This window comes from Myotis daubentonii, chromosome 1 (assembly GCF_963259705.1).
Source record: "Myotis daubentonii chromosome 1, mMyoDau2.1, whole genome shotgun sequence".
In the NCBI taxonomy this organism is placed as follows: Eukaryota; Metazoa; Chordata; class Mammalia; order Chiroptera; family Vespertilionidae; genus Myotis; species Myotis daubentonii.
The window spans coordinates 76892798-76906829 of NC_081840.1; the positions used below are offsets into that span (position 1 = coordinate 76892798).

The following is a 14032-nucleotide window of genomic DNA, read 5'->3' on the forward strand; positions in this document are numbered from 1 at the left end:
GTCAGAGATGCAGAGTCAGTACATACTTAGGCTCATTCAGACTTTAAACCGTCACTGCACTATCGGTTTCCTCCCTTTGCTGGACAATTCACTACAAACATTATGGCCTTTTTTTCATCCTGCAAAACCAGACTGTGTGCTGACAGCTTCCCTATTGCTTGCTTTCCCGTGGGTGGTGCTGACTGCTCAGATGGTGTGGCTTCACCCAGTCCCGCACAGTGGGACCCTTTCTGAGCCCACAAACTAGCCATCTGTAGATGCTGACTCTTGTTGCCCTCCCGTGTGCACTGGTAGCTGGCCACAAAGTGGAATGGTGTTTGGGTGAGGCACTGAGCACTGGGGGTGCTCGTGGACCAGTTGTGGGAATCTGCAGGCAAGGTGTCCCCAGCATCTCGTGGGCAGGGTCCTGATGTCCTCTGTTTGTGCTGCAGTTAATGGGATCTGTGTCCCTTTAATGCCCACTGAGAGCCCTGGGTGCTGTTCCAGGTGCTTCCCGCTTCCCAGCTGGGCAGCTCACCTCAGTATGTGGATGGGGCAAGAATGAGGCGAGTCTCTTTGGCAGCTCCCCCTAAAGCTGGGAGAGCCAGGGCTCACTCACATACTCTCACTTCAAAGGCCCAGAAGATTTCTATTGGCACTGTACCATGCTGCACAGGGGAAGGCGTGACTAGTAAAAAATAAAAACATTCCTCCTACCCTTTAACATGCTAACAATCTCAGATATTTTTTGTTCTCACAGAGTGTAACTTTTGTGCTAGATTCCTGAACTTCTGCACAGGCACTCTACTTAGTGTATAATTGTGAAAATTGTTTGTTTTTTTTTGAGGGGTAGAAGGGGGTAGGAAGATGGTAGAAAATTCCCATTTAACTATTTTGATTTCAATATTTAAAAAAAATTGTAAATCCTCACCCCAGGATATGATTTCATTGATTTGAGAGAGAGGGAGAGATAGATAGATAGAGAGAAACATCAATCAGTTGCCTTCGTAGGGACCCCAACTTGGATCAAACCTGCAACCTAGGAATGTGCCAGAGAGGAGGGTGATTGCAGACCCAGGTAAAAAAAAAAAAAGAATGGATTAAGAAGTACAAATTGGCCCTAATCGGTTTTGCTCAGGGGATAGAGAGTAGGCCTGAGGACTGAAGGGTGCCAGGTTTGATTCCGGTCAAGGGCATGTACCCCGGTTGCAGGCACATCCCCAGTAGGGGGCATGCAAGAGGCAGCTGAATCAATGTTTCTCTCTCATCCATGTTTCTAACTCTGTATCTCTTTCTCTCTCCCTTCCTCTCTGTAAAAAATCAATAAAATGTATTAAAAAGAAGTACAAATTGATAGTTATAAAATAGTCAGTAGGATGTAAAGTACAGCATAAAGAATATAGTACAAAATATTGTAATAACTATGTATGGTACCAGGTTGGTACTGAAAATATCGGAGAGAACACTTTGTAGAGTATATGATTGTCTAACCACTACTATACACCTGAAATAAAAACAAAATAATATTGGACATAAAGGCTAATTGAAAAATAAAATTAAAAAAGAGTTGGTTAATGCAAAAGGAAGTGTGGGTTGGGTGAGACTCTCAGCCAGTACATAGAAAGTTTGACGTGACCCACAGCAACGTCTGCACCAGAAACTCTGTTTCCTGTTCTGGGGCAGCAGCAGCACCCAGCTCAGCATTTCTTCTCTCCATCTGTCAGTCACCTCACCTTGCAGAGCCCTAACACTGAAGAAGAAAAACAAGATATTTTCCACACAGTGGGAGAACTTGAACATGTCGGTGTCCGGTCTTCTGAGGGTGGTCATAACTTCCATGTGGCTAGGTAAGGATGCCCCAGTGGGAATGGGTCTTCTCTGTGACATAACAACAGGGGGTGCAGGCAGTCTTTTATGAGTACCCTGGGAAGGAAAGCTGGCTGAGAGTAAAAAAAAAAATTCTTTCTGTGTGGTACATCTACACAACAGAAGACTACTCCACTATAAAAAAGAACGCACTTTTACCATTTGCAACAGCATGGATGGAACTGGAGAGCATTATGCTAAGAGAAATAAGCCAGTCAGAGAAAGATAAATATCACATGATCTCACTCATATGTGGGATATAATGATCAACATAATTTGATGATCAAAAATAGATCCAGAGACAAATGGCAGGGGAGGTGTGTGTGTGTGTGTGTGTGTGGCGGGGGGAGGCAGTTAGAGAGCAACCAAAGGACTTGTATGCATGCATATTAGCATAACCAATGGACACAGACACTGGGGTGGTGGGAATGGCTGGTGGCGGGAGGTGAGGGTTAATTGGTGAAAAAGGAGACATATATATACAAATATATATTTTTTTCTGCCCCACAGCACTTATCCCATAACCTTCTGTTTTTATTTTTTTCTCTCAGGATCCAGTATTGCCCAGAAGGTAACTCAAGGCCAACAAGCAATACTGGTGCAGGAGAAGGAGGCTGTGAGCCTGGATTGCACATTTGACACCCGTGATCCACGTTATAGTCTATTCTGGTACAAGCAGCTCAGCAGTGGGGCGATGATTTTCCTCATTCGTCAGGACTCTTACAACCAGCAAAATGCCACAGGAGGCCGCTACTCACTGAATTTTCAGAAAGCAAAGAGCTCTGCCAACCTTGTCATCTCAGCTTCACAGCTGGAGGACTCAGCAGTGTATTTCTGTGCCCTGAGTGAGCCCACAGTGAGAGGGGTGTTAGAAGGAGGTGTACCAAAACCCAGGGCTCTGCTTCATGCATCCACCTGCTGTGGGGACCAAGGCGGGGAATTGTAATCACAGACAGGAAGCGACAAGGGCTGTGGCAGCACAGGTGTAGGTAGGGTTAGAGGGAAAACACTCTATGAAAATACCTCTCTAGGTTCATGGAACATGTGTAGAGTTATCATTCATCAAAAACATCCATATCTTTGAAAATTTGGGTTGAAATTGTTTATTGGATATAAAGAAGAGCCACAATAAACAACTTACCGTTGGTGACAGATTGAGCTAGAAGAATTGAGAAAAGAAATTCAGAAACATCTGACTCAAAAATCAGTAAAACTGTAAAATTTTCAGATTTTCCCTATCAGTTTGTTCAATAAATATTTATTGAGTATATTTTATTTTAAAGGCATTGTTTTTAATAACTAAGGCTATGAAATTTTTCTGTTTTTCTCTTTTTTATGTTATGGTCTTTTATATTGTTTACTGAGTTAGTTTAAGTTATATTTGTTAGCTGAGGTAAGGTACCCTCATTTACTTTCTAAGGTGTCTACTATGTGACAAACTTTGTGTTCTTCCATCTTATTAATACTCCAGCATGGAAGAGCTCATTTCAGATTTACCTGCCTCCCACCAGTCTTACTCATAAAATGATCAATAATTAGTGGCTCTATAAAAACATTGTGAAGAAGCAGACTGTGAATGACTATTTTCCACCTTGTCCTTAACTTTACCACCATTCTAAAAGCTTTTTGCCATCATGTTGCACATTTGCACACTTCCTTGACCTCTTTCTTTGTTTTATCAGTTCTCCACAATCCCAAATCCTCATCCTCTAATATTTCCTCCTTCTATGTCTAACCCCATTGTCTTAGTGCCTTATAGTTTGATTGGTAATGGGTGTTTCATAAGTGACCTTGTATTGTACTCACTCTTATATTTACACTAGAGGCCCAGTGCATGAATTCGTGCATGGGTGGGGTATGGCCGGCCTGCCTCGATCGAGCTGATCAGGCTGGGTTCGCTGGTGGGAGGGGCCGGGGGCAGTTGGCAGGCTGGCCCTGCCCCTGATTGGGATGGGGTAGCTGACCAGGGGCAGGGCCAGCTTGGGGGAGGGGCTGCAGGCTGTTGGCTGGCCGGCCTTGCCCCCTTGTGGAACTCCAGGTTGAGGGGACAATTTTCATATTAGCCTTTTTTAAAATAGGATTTGGAAAGCAGACGTGCACAGTAGAAATCAGAAAAGAAGTGTCTTTAGAATATTTAAGTTATTAAGATTTTGCCATTTTAATGTACATTTTTACTATTTTAGGTTTACCATTGAGTGATATCAAGTATGCTTACATAGTTGATTAAGAAGCACAACTGTTATCTCTAGAACTCTATTCATCTTGATAAACTGAAAATTTCTACTCCTTAAATAGTAACACTTGATTCCCCCTACCCCTCCAGCCCCTGGCAACTACCCTTTGAGTTTTCATTCTATGAATTTGACTATTTCAGATGCCTCATAAAAGTGGACTAGTGCACTATTGGTCATATTGTAACTTATTGTATCTAGTATTATATCCTAGTATAATGTTCACCTATGTTGCAGCATGTGTCAGATTTTCTTTCCCTTTTAAACCTAATATTCCAGTGTATGTATAGATCACATTTTGTTTATCCATTCATCTGTTGATGGGCATTTATGTTTCTTCCAACTTTTGGTGGAAAAATGTATATACATATATCAACACTTAGGGTATAAAATTATTTTTAGAAATTTATACTGGATAATTTGAAGAACTATGGTCTAGGCTGCTTTATTACAAGCAGGTTTAAAGGAACAGAAGAAGAGAGTGATAACTAGGCATGTATGACGTTTCCATTTCCTGTAGATTCACAAAAGCCTGGAAGAGTTTGACACCTTTGCTACAGTGCATTGCTCAAGTCAAGTGTCTACTACTTGGTCTAAAAGGAATTGTCAAGACACAGCCTAGTGGTCTACTCCTGAATTGCAGTTTGTGTCCTTGTTTTTTCTTCTTTTTTTGTGTGTGTGAAAAAGCCAAACCTGCAATTATTTAATTATTTGTTGTTCCTTTTGCATAAATAAAGAACCTGTTAACATACTGTCTTAAGATATTTCAAAGGCTGAAGAATAATTTTTCTACCCTCTAGGCATTTTCTCAAATGTTCTCTGAAATTAATTAGTGGTGAAAAAAAACCAAGAAACAGGTTGGTCCCCAGCTGGTGGCTGGATTGACCCCTTGTTCTTCGGTGGCGCAGGCACACATGGCATTCAGGGATGTGGCTGTGGATTTCACCCAGGAAGAGTGGATGCTGCTGAGCCCTGCTCAGAGGTCCCTGTACAGGGAGGTGATGCTGGAACACTACAGCAACCTGGTCTCACTGGGAATTCCATTTTCTAAACCAAAGTTCATCACCCAGCTGGAGCAAGGGAAGGAAACCTGGAGAGAGGAGAGAAAATGCCCACCAGCCACTTGTCCAGGAAAACCAAAGCCAGAGCTCCACCTCTGTGCTTTCTGCCCTCCGGGTTTCTCTAGTCAGAAGTTCCACGTGCAGCACATGCTGTGTAGTAATCCCCCCTCGTTCTTCCCATGCTGTGTGCAGAAAATCACATGCAGCCGGGGGATCTGTGCCAGGGGGACCAGAAAAAGCAGCAACAAACCTCTGATCCAAGTTGCTGGAGTGATAAAGCAGAAGGTCAAGAAAGAGAAGGCCCTTCATTTGGAAAGACAAAGAAAAAAGCGTTAACAGCATCATCCAAGCCACCACAAAGGCAGCCAGTCAGCTCTAGGAATGGCATCAGAGGGGTGGAAACAGAGGCCACCGCTGCTCAGGTGGAGAATTCTGAGGAAACAGACAAATTATTGAGGAGGATAGAAGTCTTAGGATTTGGAACAGTCAATTGTGGAGAATGTGGACTGGGCTTCAGCAAGATGACAAACCTGCTTAGTCACCAGAGGATACACTCAGGGGAGAAGCCATATGTGTGTGGGGTGTGTGAGAAGGGCTTTAGTCTAAAGAAAAGCCTTGCCAGGCACCAGAAGGCTCACTTGGGGGAGAAGCCTGTTGTGTGCAGAGAGTGTAGACTAGGATTTAACCGGAAGTCAACACTCATCATACACGAGAGGACACACTCAGGTGAAAAGCCTTACATGCGCAGTGAATGTGGGCGAGGCTTTAGTCAGAAGTCAAACCTCAACATACACCAGAGGACACACTCGGGGGAGAAGCCTTATGTGTGCCGCGAGTGTGGAAAACGCTTTAGCCAGAAATCAGCTGTCCTTAGACACCAGAGGACACACTTAGAGGATACGACCACCGTGTGCAGTGATTGTGGACTAGGCTTTCAGTGATAGGTCAAACCTCATCTCACACCAGAGGACGCACTAAGGGGAGAAACCTTATGCCTGCAAGGAATGTGGGCGATGCTTTAGGCAGAGGACGACCCTTGTCAACCACCAGAGGACACACTCAAAGGAAAGGCCTTATGTGTGTGGGCACAGCTTTAGCCAGAATTCAACCCTCATCTCACATAGGGGGACGCACACCAGGGAGAAGCCTTATGTGTGTGGGGTTTGTGGGCGAGGCTTTAGCTTGAAGTAACACCTCAATAGACACCAGAACATACACTCAGGGAATAAGCCCATCGTGTGCAAGGATTGTGGGCGAGGCTTCAGCCAGCAATCAAATCTCATCAGACACCAGAGGACACACTCAGGGGAAAAGCCCATGGTGTGTGAGGAGTGCAGGTGAGGCTTCAGCCAGAAGTCAAACCTCATTGCACACCAGAGGACACACTCAGGGGAAAAGCCTTATGTGTTCAGAGAGTGTGGGCGGGGCTTTAGTCACCAGGCTGGTCTCATCAAGCACAAGAGGAAGCACTCGAGGGAGAAGCCTTACATGTGCAAGCAGTGTGGACTAGGCTTTAGCAATAAGTCAGCTTTAATCACTCATAAATGGGTACATTCAAAAGAGAAGCCCTGTGTATGCGGAGTATGTGGCCAAGGCTTTATCCAAAAGTCATACCTCATCTTACATCAGATGACACACCAGGAGGAGAAGCCTTAGGTGTGCAAGACATGTGGGTGAGGCTCACCTCAGCAGACACAGGAGAAAGAAATCTCTCCGCCACAAGCTGCCACTCCAGACTGACAGACCTACTGAGCAATCTTCCGACCTGTTACACGCTCTTTAAGAGTGAAAGTGCTGGTGAGGACTAAATACTCAACATTTTTACACTTTGATGAAATGGGATAGAAAAATGCATTCCATAAGTGGCCACAGGACATTTGGCTTCATTTACTTTCGTCCCACTAAGTCTTCATGTTTTGTGGCCTTCTATTCTAATAAACGTGGCTTCTTTACAACTCTCTAAAAAAACAAAACAAAAAAAACACACAAAAAAAAACAAAAAACAAACCAAAACCAAGAAACAGATTTTTGCTATCAGAGGAAACGGTATTAAAAACTGCTTTCTAAGCAATTGGGAACTTTGTCTCATTATTTGTTAAGTGGAAGAGTTATATATTTTTTTAATATTTTGTCGTGACAATTTATCAATAATGTATACAAAGATATTGATAATCAACAGTTGATCAATTAATGAGAGTAATCTCGGTAGGTACAGAAAAAGCACTTGACAAATCCAGCCTTTGTTCCCCATTATGAATTCCAAGTGAATCTGGAATCTAAGGCAATTTCTCCAACTTCATAAAAGGCCTCTACAGAAAACCTATATCATATGTCATACTTGATGGTGAAAGTCTGAATGCTTCCCACTAAGTTCAAGAATTTTGGCTCATACCTCTTGTATTTAATATTGTACAAGCTCTTTTAGCCAGTGGAATAAGGCAAGAGAAAAAAATAAAAGACATACAATTTGAAAAGGAAGCAGCAAACCTATCTTAGTTCACAGACATCATAATTGTCCAGTAGAAAATCTAATGGTATCTACAAACATGCTACTAAAACAAACAAGTTAAACAAAGTCAAATGTACACCTATCATATGATCTAGTCATTCCACGCTCAGGTATTGACCACAGAGAAATGAAAGCACATGTTTTAAAATAATTGTATATACAAATGTTCATAGATTTATTTGTAACAACCCCAAATAGGGGCTAATGAAAATGTAAATCAATAGGTGAATAAACAAATTGTTTTATCTTTATACTAGAGGCCCAGTGCATGAAATTTGTGCATGGAGAAGGGGTTCCCTTAGCCTGGCCTGCACCCTCTCGAAATCCGGGAACCCTTGGGCAGGCAGGCCGGAAGAGTGGTTAGGTGCAATCAGGCATGCAGGCTTCCTCCTCCCAACAGTGGATTCTGTGAGGAATGGGGCTCCCTCTTCCCTCTTGTCACGGTCCAGTTTGAAGGCCAGCCACACCCCCGAAAGCTTGAGACCCAGAGTTCTCCTGCACCCTGGCAGCCAGGGGCCCACAAACCCTTCTTGCCTCAGTGCCTTGGTGGCCCAGGGTTAAAGACACTGCTCGCCACCAATGCACCTCGAAGGCCCAGGGCTTATAGACCATTCTCACTGCTGCCAGGGCCCAGAGGCCCAGAGCCCACAGACCCTTCCCACCTGTGTGCGTTGTTGGCCAGGAGCCCCCTGTTCGGTTATCCGTTCTGGTCATGATGGCCCTAGGCTATTAGTGTAGATGATGGAATACTTATTACTCAGCAACAAAATGGAATAAAACATTGCTACTCATGAGACCATGGAAGAATTTCAAAATAATTATGCTGAGAGAAAGAAGCCAGGAAAAAGAGTACAAATAATTCCATTCATACAAAATTATAAAATATGCAAACTAAAATGTGAAAGAGATTTTGCCTGAAAACAGGAATAGGTAGTGGGAGCAAGGTTGCAGGAAGGATTACAAAGAGAAATGGGGAAACTTTGGGGGAGATGTGTATGTACATTATCTTGATTGTGGTAATGGATCCACAAGTATCTAGAAATGAATAATCTTATACAATTGTTTACATTAAATAGGTACAATTTGTTTTTATGAAAACCATGCATTTAAAAAGCCATTAAATTAAAAATGTAACAAATAGCTCACCTTAATGTTGTTTAAGTTTTCTTGTGTGACACAAAAGGCAAAATAAATCTCTTATAGCTTCTCTTTTGCTTTAAAATATGTTTTTTAAAGTATACATAACAACTTTCTATACCCATATGCTGTGCTGTTTATTTTCAACCCAACATCTTCTCAACTTATTTTGTTTTTCTCCTTGTATATTGGAATAGAAGTCTGTGGCTGCTTTTTCAATTTCCTTTCAAGCATAATTTTGTGCTGGTTCTGACATTATATCTTAGAAGGTGGGTCTGAATTTCTTTTTTTCTTTTTTTTTAATGAAATCTTTATTGTTCAGATTATTACATTTGTTCCTCTTTTTTCCACCCATAACTCCCCTCCTCCCAGTTCCCACCCCACCCTCCGCCCTCACTCCCCACCCACTGTCCTCATCCATAGGTGCACGATTTTTGTCCAGTCTCTTCCCGCATCTCCCACACCCCTTTCCCCCCCAAGAATAGTCAGTCCATTCCCTTTCTATGTCTCTGATTCTATTATAATCAACAGTTCATTCTGTTCATCAGATTATTTATTCACTTGATTCTTTGATTCACTTGTTGATAGATGCATATTTGTTGTTCATAATTTGTATCTTTACCTTTTTTTTCTTCTTCTTCTTCTTAAAGGATACCTTTCAGCATTTCATATAATCCTGGTTTGGTGGTGATGAACTCCTTTAGCTTTTCCTTATCTGTGAAGCTCTTTATCTGACCTTCAGTTCTGAATGATAGCTTAGCTGGATAAAGTAATCTTGGTTGTAGGTTCTTGGTATTCATCACTTTGAATATTTCTTGCCACTCCCTTGTGGCCTGCAAAATTTCTGTTGAGAAATCAGCTGACAGTCGTATGGGTATTCCCTTGTAGGTAACTGAGTTTCTTTCTCTTGCTGCTTTTAAGATACTCTCTTTGTGTTTTGCTCTTGGCATTTTAATTATGATGTGTCTTGGTGTGGTCCTCTTTGGATTCCTTTTGTTTGGGGTTCTCTGCACTTCCTGGACTTGGAAGTCTATTTCTTTCACCAGGTAGGGGAAGTTTTCTGTCATGATTTCTTCAAATAGGTTTTCAATATCTTGCTCTCTCTCATCTTCTGGCACCCCTATAATTCTGATGTTGGTGCGCTTGAAGCTGTCCCAGAGGCTCCTTACACTATCTTCGTATTTTCGGATTCTTTTTTCATTTTGCTTTTCCGGTTGGGTGTTTTTTCCTTCTTCGCATTTCAAATCTTTAAGTTGATTCTTGCGCTCCTCTGGTCTGCTGTTGGGAGTCTGTATAATATTCTTTATTTCAGTCAGTGTATGCTTAATTTCTAGTTGGTCCTTTATCACAACATCGAGGGTCTCATTAGATTTCTTGAGGATCTCACTATATTTATCGGCGGTCTCACCAGTCTTTTCGAGGGCCTTACTAAATTTATCGGCAGCTTCTAGACAGTTCTTGAGAGACCTTAAAAGTGTGGTTTTGAGCTCTATATCCAGCATTTTGCCTTCCTCCATTTCTGTCCTGTTTCTTTGTCTCCGCATTTTTTATGCTTTCTTGGTGCACCCCCTAGTGGTCTTTGTGCACCGTCTTGTTGTAGTTAAGCCTTGATTGTTGTAGGTAACACTGGGGGGTATTTGACCTCCAGCCCAACAGGCTGTGAGACCTGAATTTCTTTTTAAAAATTGATTTATTGATTAATGATTGATGTGTGTGTGTGTGTGAGAGAGAGAGTGTGTGTGTGTGAGAGAGAGAGAGAGAGAGAGAGAGAGAGAGAGAGATCAATTTGATGTTTCACTAATTTATGCATTCATTGGTTAATCCTTGTATGTGCCTTGACAAGGATGGGGTCTGCAACCATATTTCATCAGGAGGGTGCTCTAACCAACTGATCACCAGGCAGGGTTGGGCCTGAATTGCTTAAGTCGACATCTGGGAGACTAATCACATGTTCACTCAGACGACTCATGAAGTCCCTTGATCTGAATCTGTGTAGAGAGAATTCCAGGAAACAGCTTGAACTAAGCTTCCATCCATATGTCTACAGATAAAAGTTTGCAGGGCCTTGTAGAAAGATGTGGTTTTCTCTAGAACTTTATCTTAATAGCCCACAGAGGTTTTTTGTTTTGTTTTATAAAATGAATGGTCATAAATAGAGAACTAAAACAGCGCTTGCTTTTGATGCTATCAAAATAAAAATGACTAGTTTATTTATTTGTTTATAATATGTTTTTATTGATTTCAGAGAGAGGAAGAGAGAAGGAGAAGTACAAACATCTATGAAGGAAAAATATTGATTGACTGCCTCTTGCATGCGTCCTACTGGGGATGGAGCCCAAAACCTGGGCATGTGTCCTGACCGGGGATTGAACCTCCTGGTGCATGGGGCAAGGCTCAACCAACTGAGCCACACTGGCCGGGCAAAAATGACTAGTTTTAACAAACTCGTGTAGTCATAGGGACATTACCCCATGCTGACCCCAGAGCTTCCTCTGGTCTTTGAGAACCACCTTGGTCTAGGACAGTTACCACAAATGAAATCTTATAAATAGGTATCAGACTGGCTGTAGCAAAACCACCTGCAGGAGCTTTAAAATGTTCATATTAGTGGGTCTCAGTCCTGGAAATGTTTCATGAAGTTATTGTGGAGATCCCAGAATCTGCCATTTTAAATCACTCACACATTGATTCTATTATCAGCTGTTGGATGAATATCAGCTGGTATATCTCCCACAATTTGATAGCTGATGAAGAAGAGAGTTATAACTTATGCTCCAGGCTATTGATACAAATCCTCAGCTCCTGGTCTACCTGTAGGGGGACATTATTTGATTAAAGTGAAAGTCCACAGAATGTGGCAGATAGATGGTTGTAGAAAGCATTTTTAAAAATTTATTTTATTTTTTATTGTTGAGAGTATTACAGATGTCCTCCAATTCCCACCCTCCTTAGTCCCCTCCTCTAAGCCCCCGTCTCAGCCCGGCCTTCCCCACACTACTGTCTGTGTCTGTTGGTTATGCATAGATGCACAAAAGTTCTTCGGTTATTCTCTTCCCATCTCCTTGCCCCCCAACCCCTCTCAGAGATATGTCAGCCTGTTCCATGAATCCAAGTTTCTGGGCCTGTTTCGTTAGTCATTTTATTATGCTCATTAGACTCCACATATAAGTGAGATCATGTGATATTAGTCTTTCTCTGACTGGCTTATTTCATTGAGCATAATATTCTCCAGCTCCATCCATGCTGTCACAAAAGGTCAAAATCCTTTTTTAATAGCCCCATAGTATTCCATGGTGTAAATGAATCACAATTTTTTTTTATCTACACATCCATTGATGGGCACTTGGGCTGTTTTCAGATTTTAGCTATAGTAAATAATGCTGCTATGAACATAGGGGTGCATATATTCTTTCTGATTGGTGTTTCTGGTTTCTTAGGATATATTCCTAGAAGTGGGATCCCTGGTCAAATGGCAGTTCCATTTTTAATTTTTTGAGGACACTCCATACTGTTTTCCACAGTGGCTGCACCAGTCTGCATTCCCACCAGCAGTGCACTAGGGTCCCCTTTTTTCCTCCATCCTCATCTGCGCTTATTGTCTGTTGATTTATTGATGGTAGGCATTCTGGCAGGTGTGAGGTGGTACCTCATAGTAGTTTTAATTTACATCTCTCTGATGACTAGTGACTTTGAGCATTTTTCCCCTATGTCTATTGGTCATCTGTATGTCTTCTTTGAAGAAGTATGTATTCAGGTCTGTTGCACATTTTTTCATTGGATTGTTTTTCTTTTGTTAAGTTGTATCAGTTCAAAGTTGGAGGAATCACAATTCTGGATATCAAATTTTACTACAAAGCTTTTGTAATCAAAACAGCCTGGCACTGGCACTAGAACAGGCATATAAACCAATGGAACACAACGGGGACCGCAGAAATAGACCCACGCCAATATGATCAATTAATATTTGTCAAAGGAGGCAAGACCATATAATAAAGACAGTCTCCTCAATAAACGGTGTTGCAAAAATTGGACAAGTACATGCAAAAAACAAAAAAACGAAAATAGGTCACCGACTTATATTATACACAAGAATAAACTCAAACTGGATAAAAGACTTAAATGTAAGACACAGAACCATAACAATCCTAGAAGAAAACATAGGCAGTAAAACTGAAGACATCTCACATAGCAGAAATTTTGTCGATGCATCTCCTAGGGTAAGAGAAACAAAGGGAAAAATAAATAAACGGGGCTACATCAAGTTAAAAAGCTTCTGCACAGCAAAAGAAACCACCCTCAAAATGCAAAGGGAACCCAGTGTAGGGGAAAACATATTCACCAAGGTTACACCTGATAAGGGGTTAATTTCCAAAGTAGAAAGCCTTTTTTATGCTAGATCTGCATTAGACTATAGGGTTTGTACTTCTGGCCTGACTCACATTGCTTAGTTATCTTATTTTGGAATGAACAAAACAGTAGGAGATTAAGATATTGATCTGAGATCACTCTTTATTGATGTTCTAACTTCAATTATGATGTTTCTTCTGTCTAGGATTCATACTTAAAAAATGATTCTGAAATTCATTTGATTTTTTTCTCCCCTAATTTTTTTATTAAAAAGAAAACATATCTTACAATTGTTCATATTTTAAGACTGAGGAAATATTGTATGTGATGTAGTAGTGAATTTTCAATGAAAGACTGCTTATTTCAGTTCAATTTAGCAAATATTTAGTAGGCACTTAATAAATGTCAGTCATTGTTCTATATTGGGGTACAGTACTGAAAAGTGAAGACTCACTCAATAAAGACTTTGTATTACTTCCTCTGATTTCAACCCCAAATCTTTTTTGATTCAGTGGATTCTAGGCAGGCCCACAACAGGTACTTGAGAATATATAGGACTGTATTAAAATGCTCAAAAAAAAATTGCTATCATCTAACTGCAGGAATACCCTGCATGCACTGTTAAAGTACTTGCATGTCAGGTATTGTCTTAAGAACAACAACAACAAAAAGACCTAAGAGCTTCGGATAGTCATTGTTTAGATTTCTAAACGCAGCTGAGAACTGACATGTGCCTCAGTGTCACACATGAGAACTGTGGTATTTGGGTGGTAACCTAAGAAACATTGCAATCTCTGTCCACTAGGGGGTGCAGCTTCCCAACACAAACACATTTCCTGTGTGAAATACAGGCTCACTAGTATATTTATCATTTCACTGTGACTTCAGCATTTCTTCATGTT

General features: G+C 41.4%; 1 pseudogene and 1 gene segment (V, D, J or C); both read left to right on the plus strand.

The window, feature by feature from the left end:
- The first annotated feature begins 1750 nt into the window (after nucleotides 1-1750).
- On the plus strand, nucleotides 1751-3073 carry LOC132224378 (T cell receptor alpha variable 14/delta variable 4-like). The segment is given in 2 exon segments: nucleotides 1751-1826; nucleotides 2397-3073. Coding segments are annotated over 2 exon segments (444 nt in total).
- A 1866-nt stretch (nucleotides 3074-4939) lies between these two features.
- On the plus strand, nucleotides 4940-7092 carry LOC132240005 (zinc finger protein 133-like; annotated as a pseudogene).
- Nucleotides 7093-14032: the final 6940 nt, after the last annotated feature.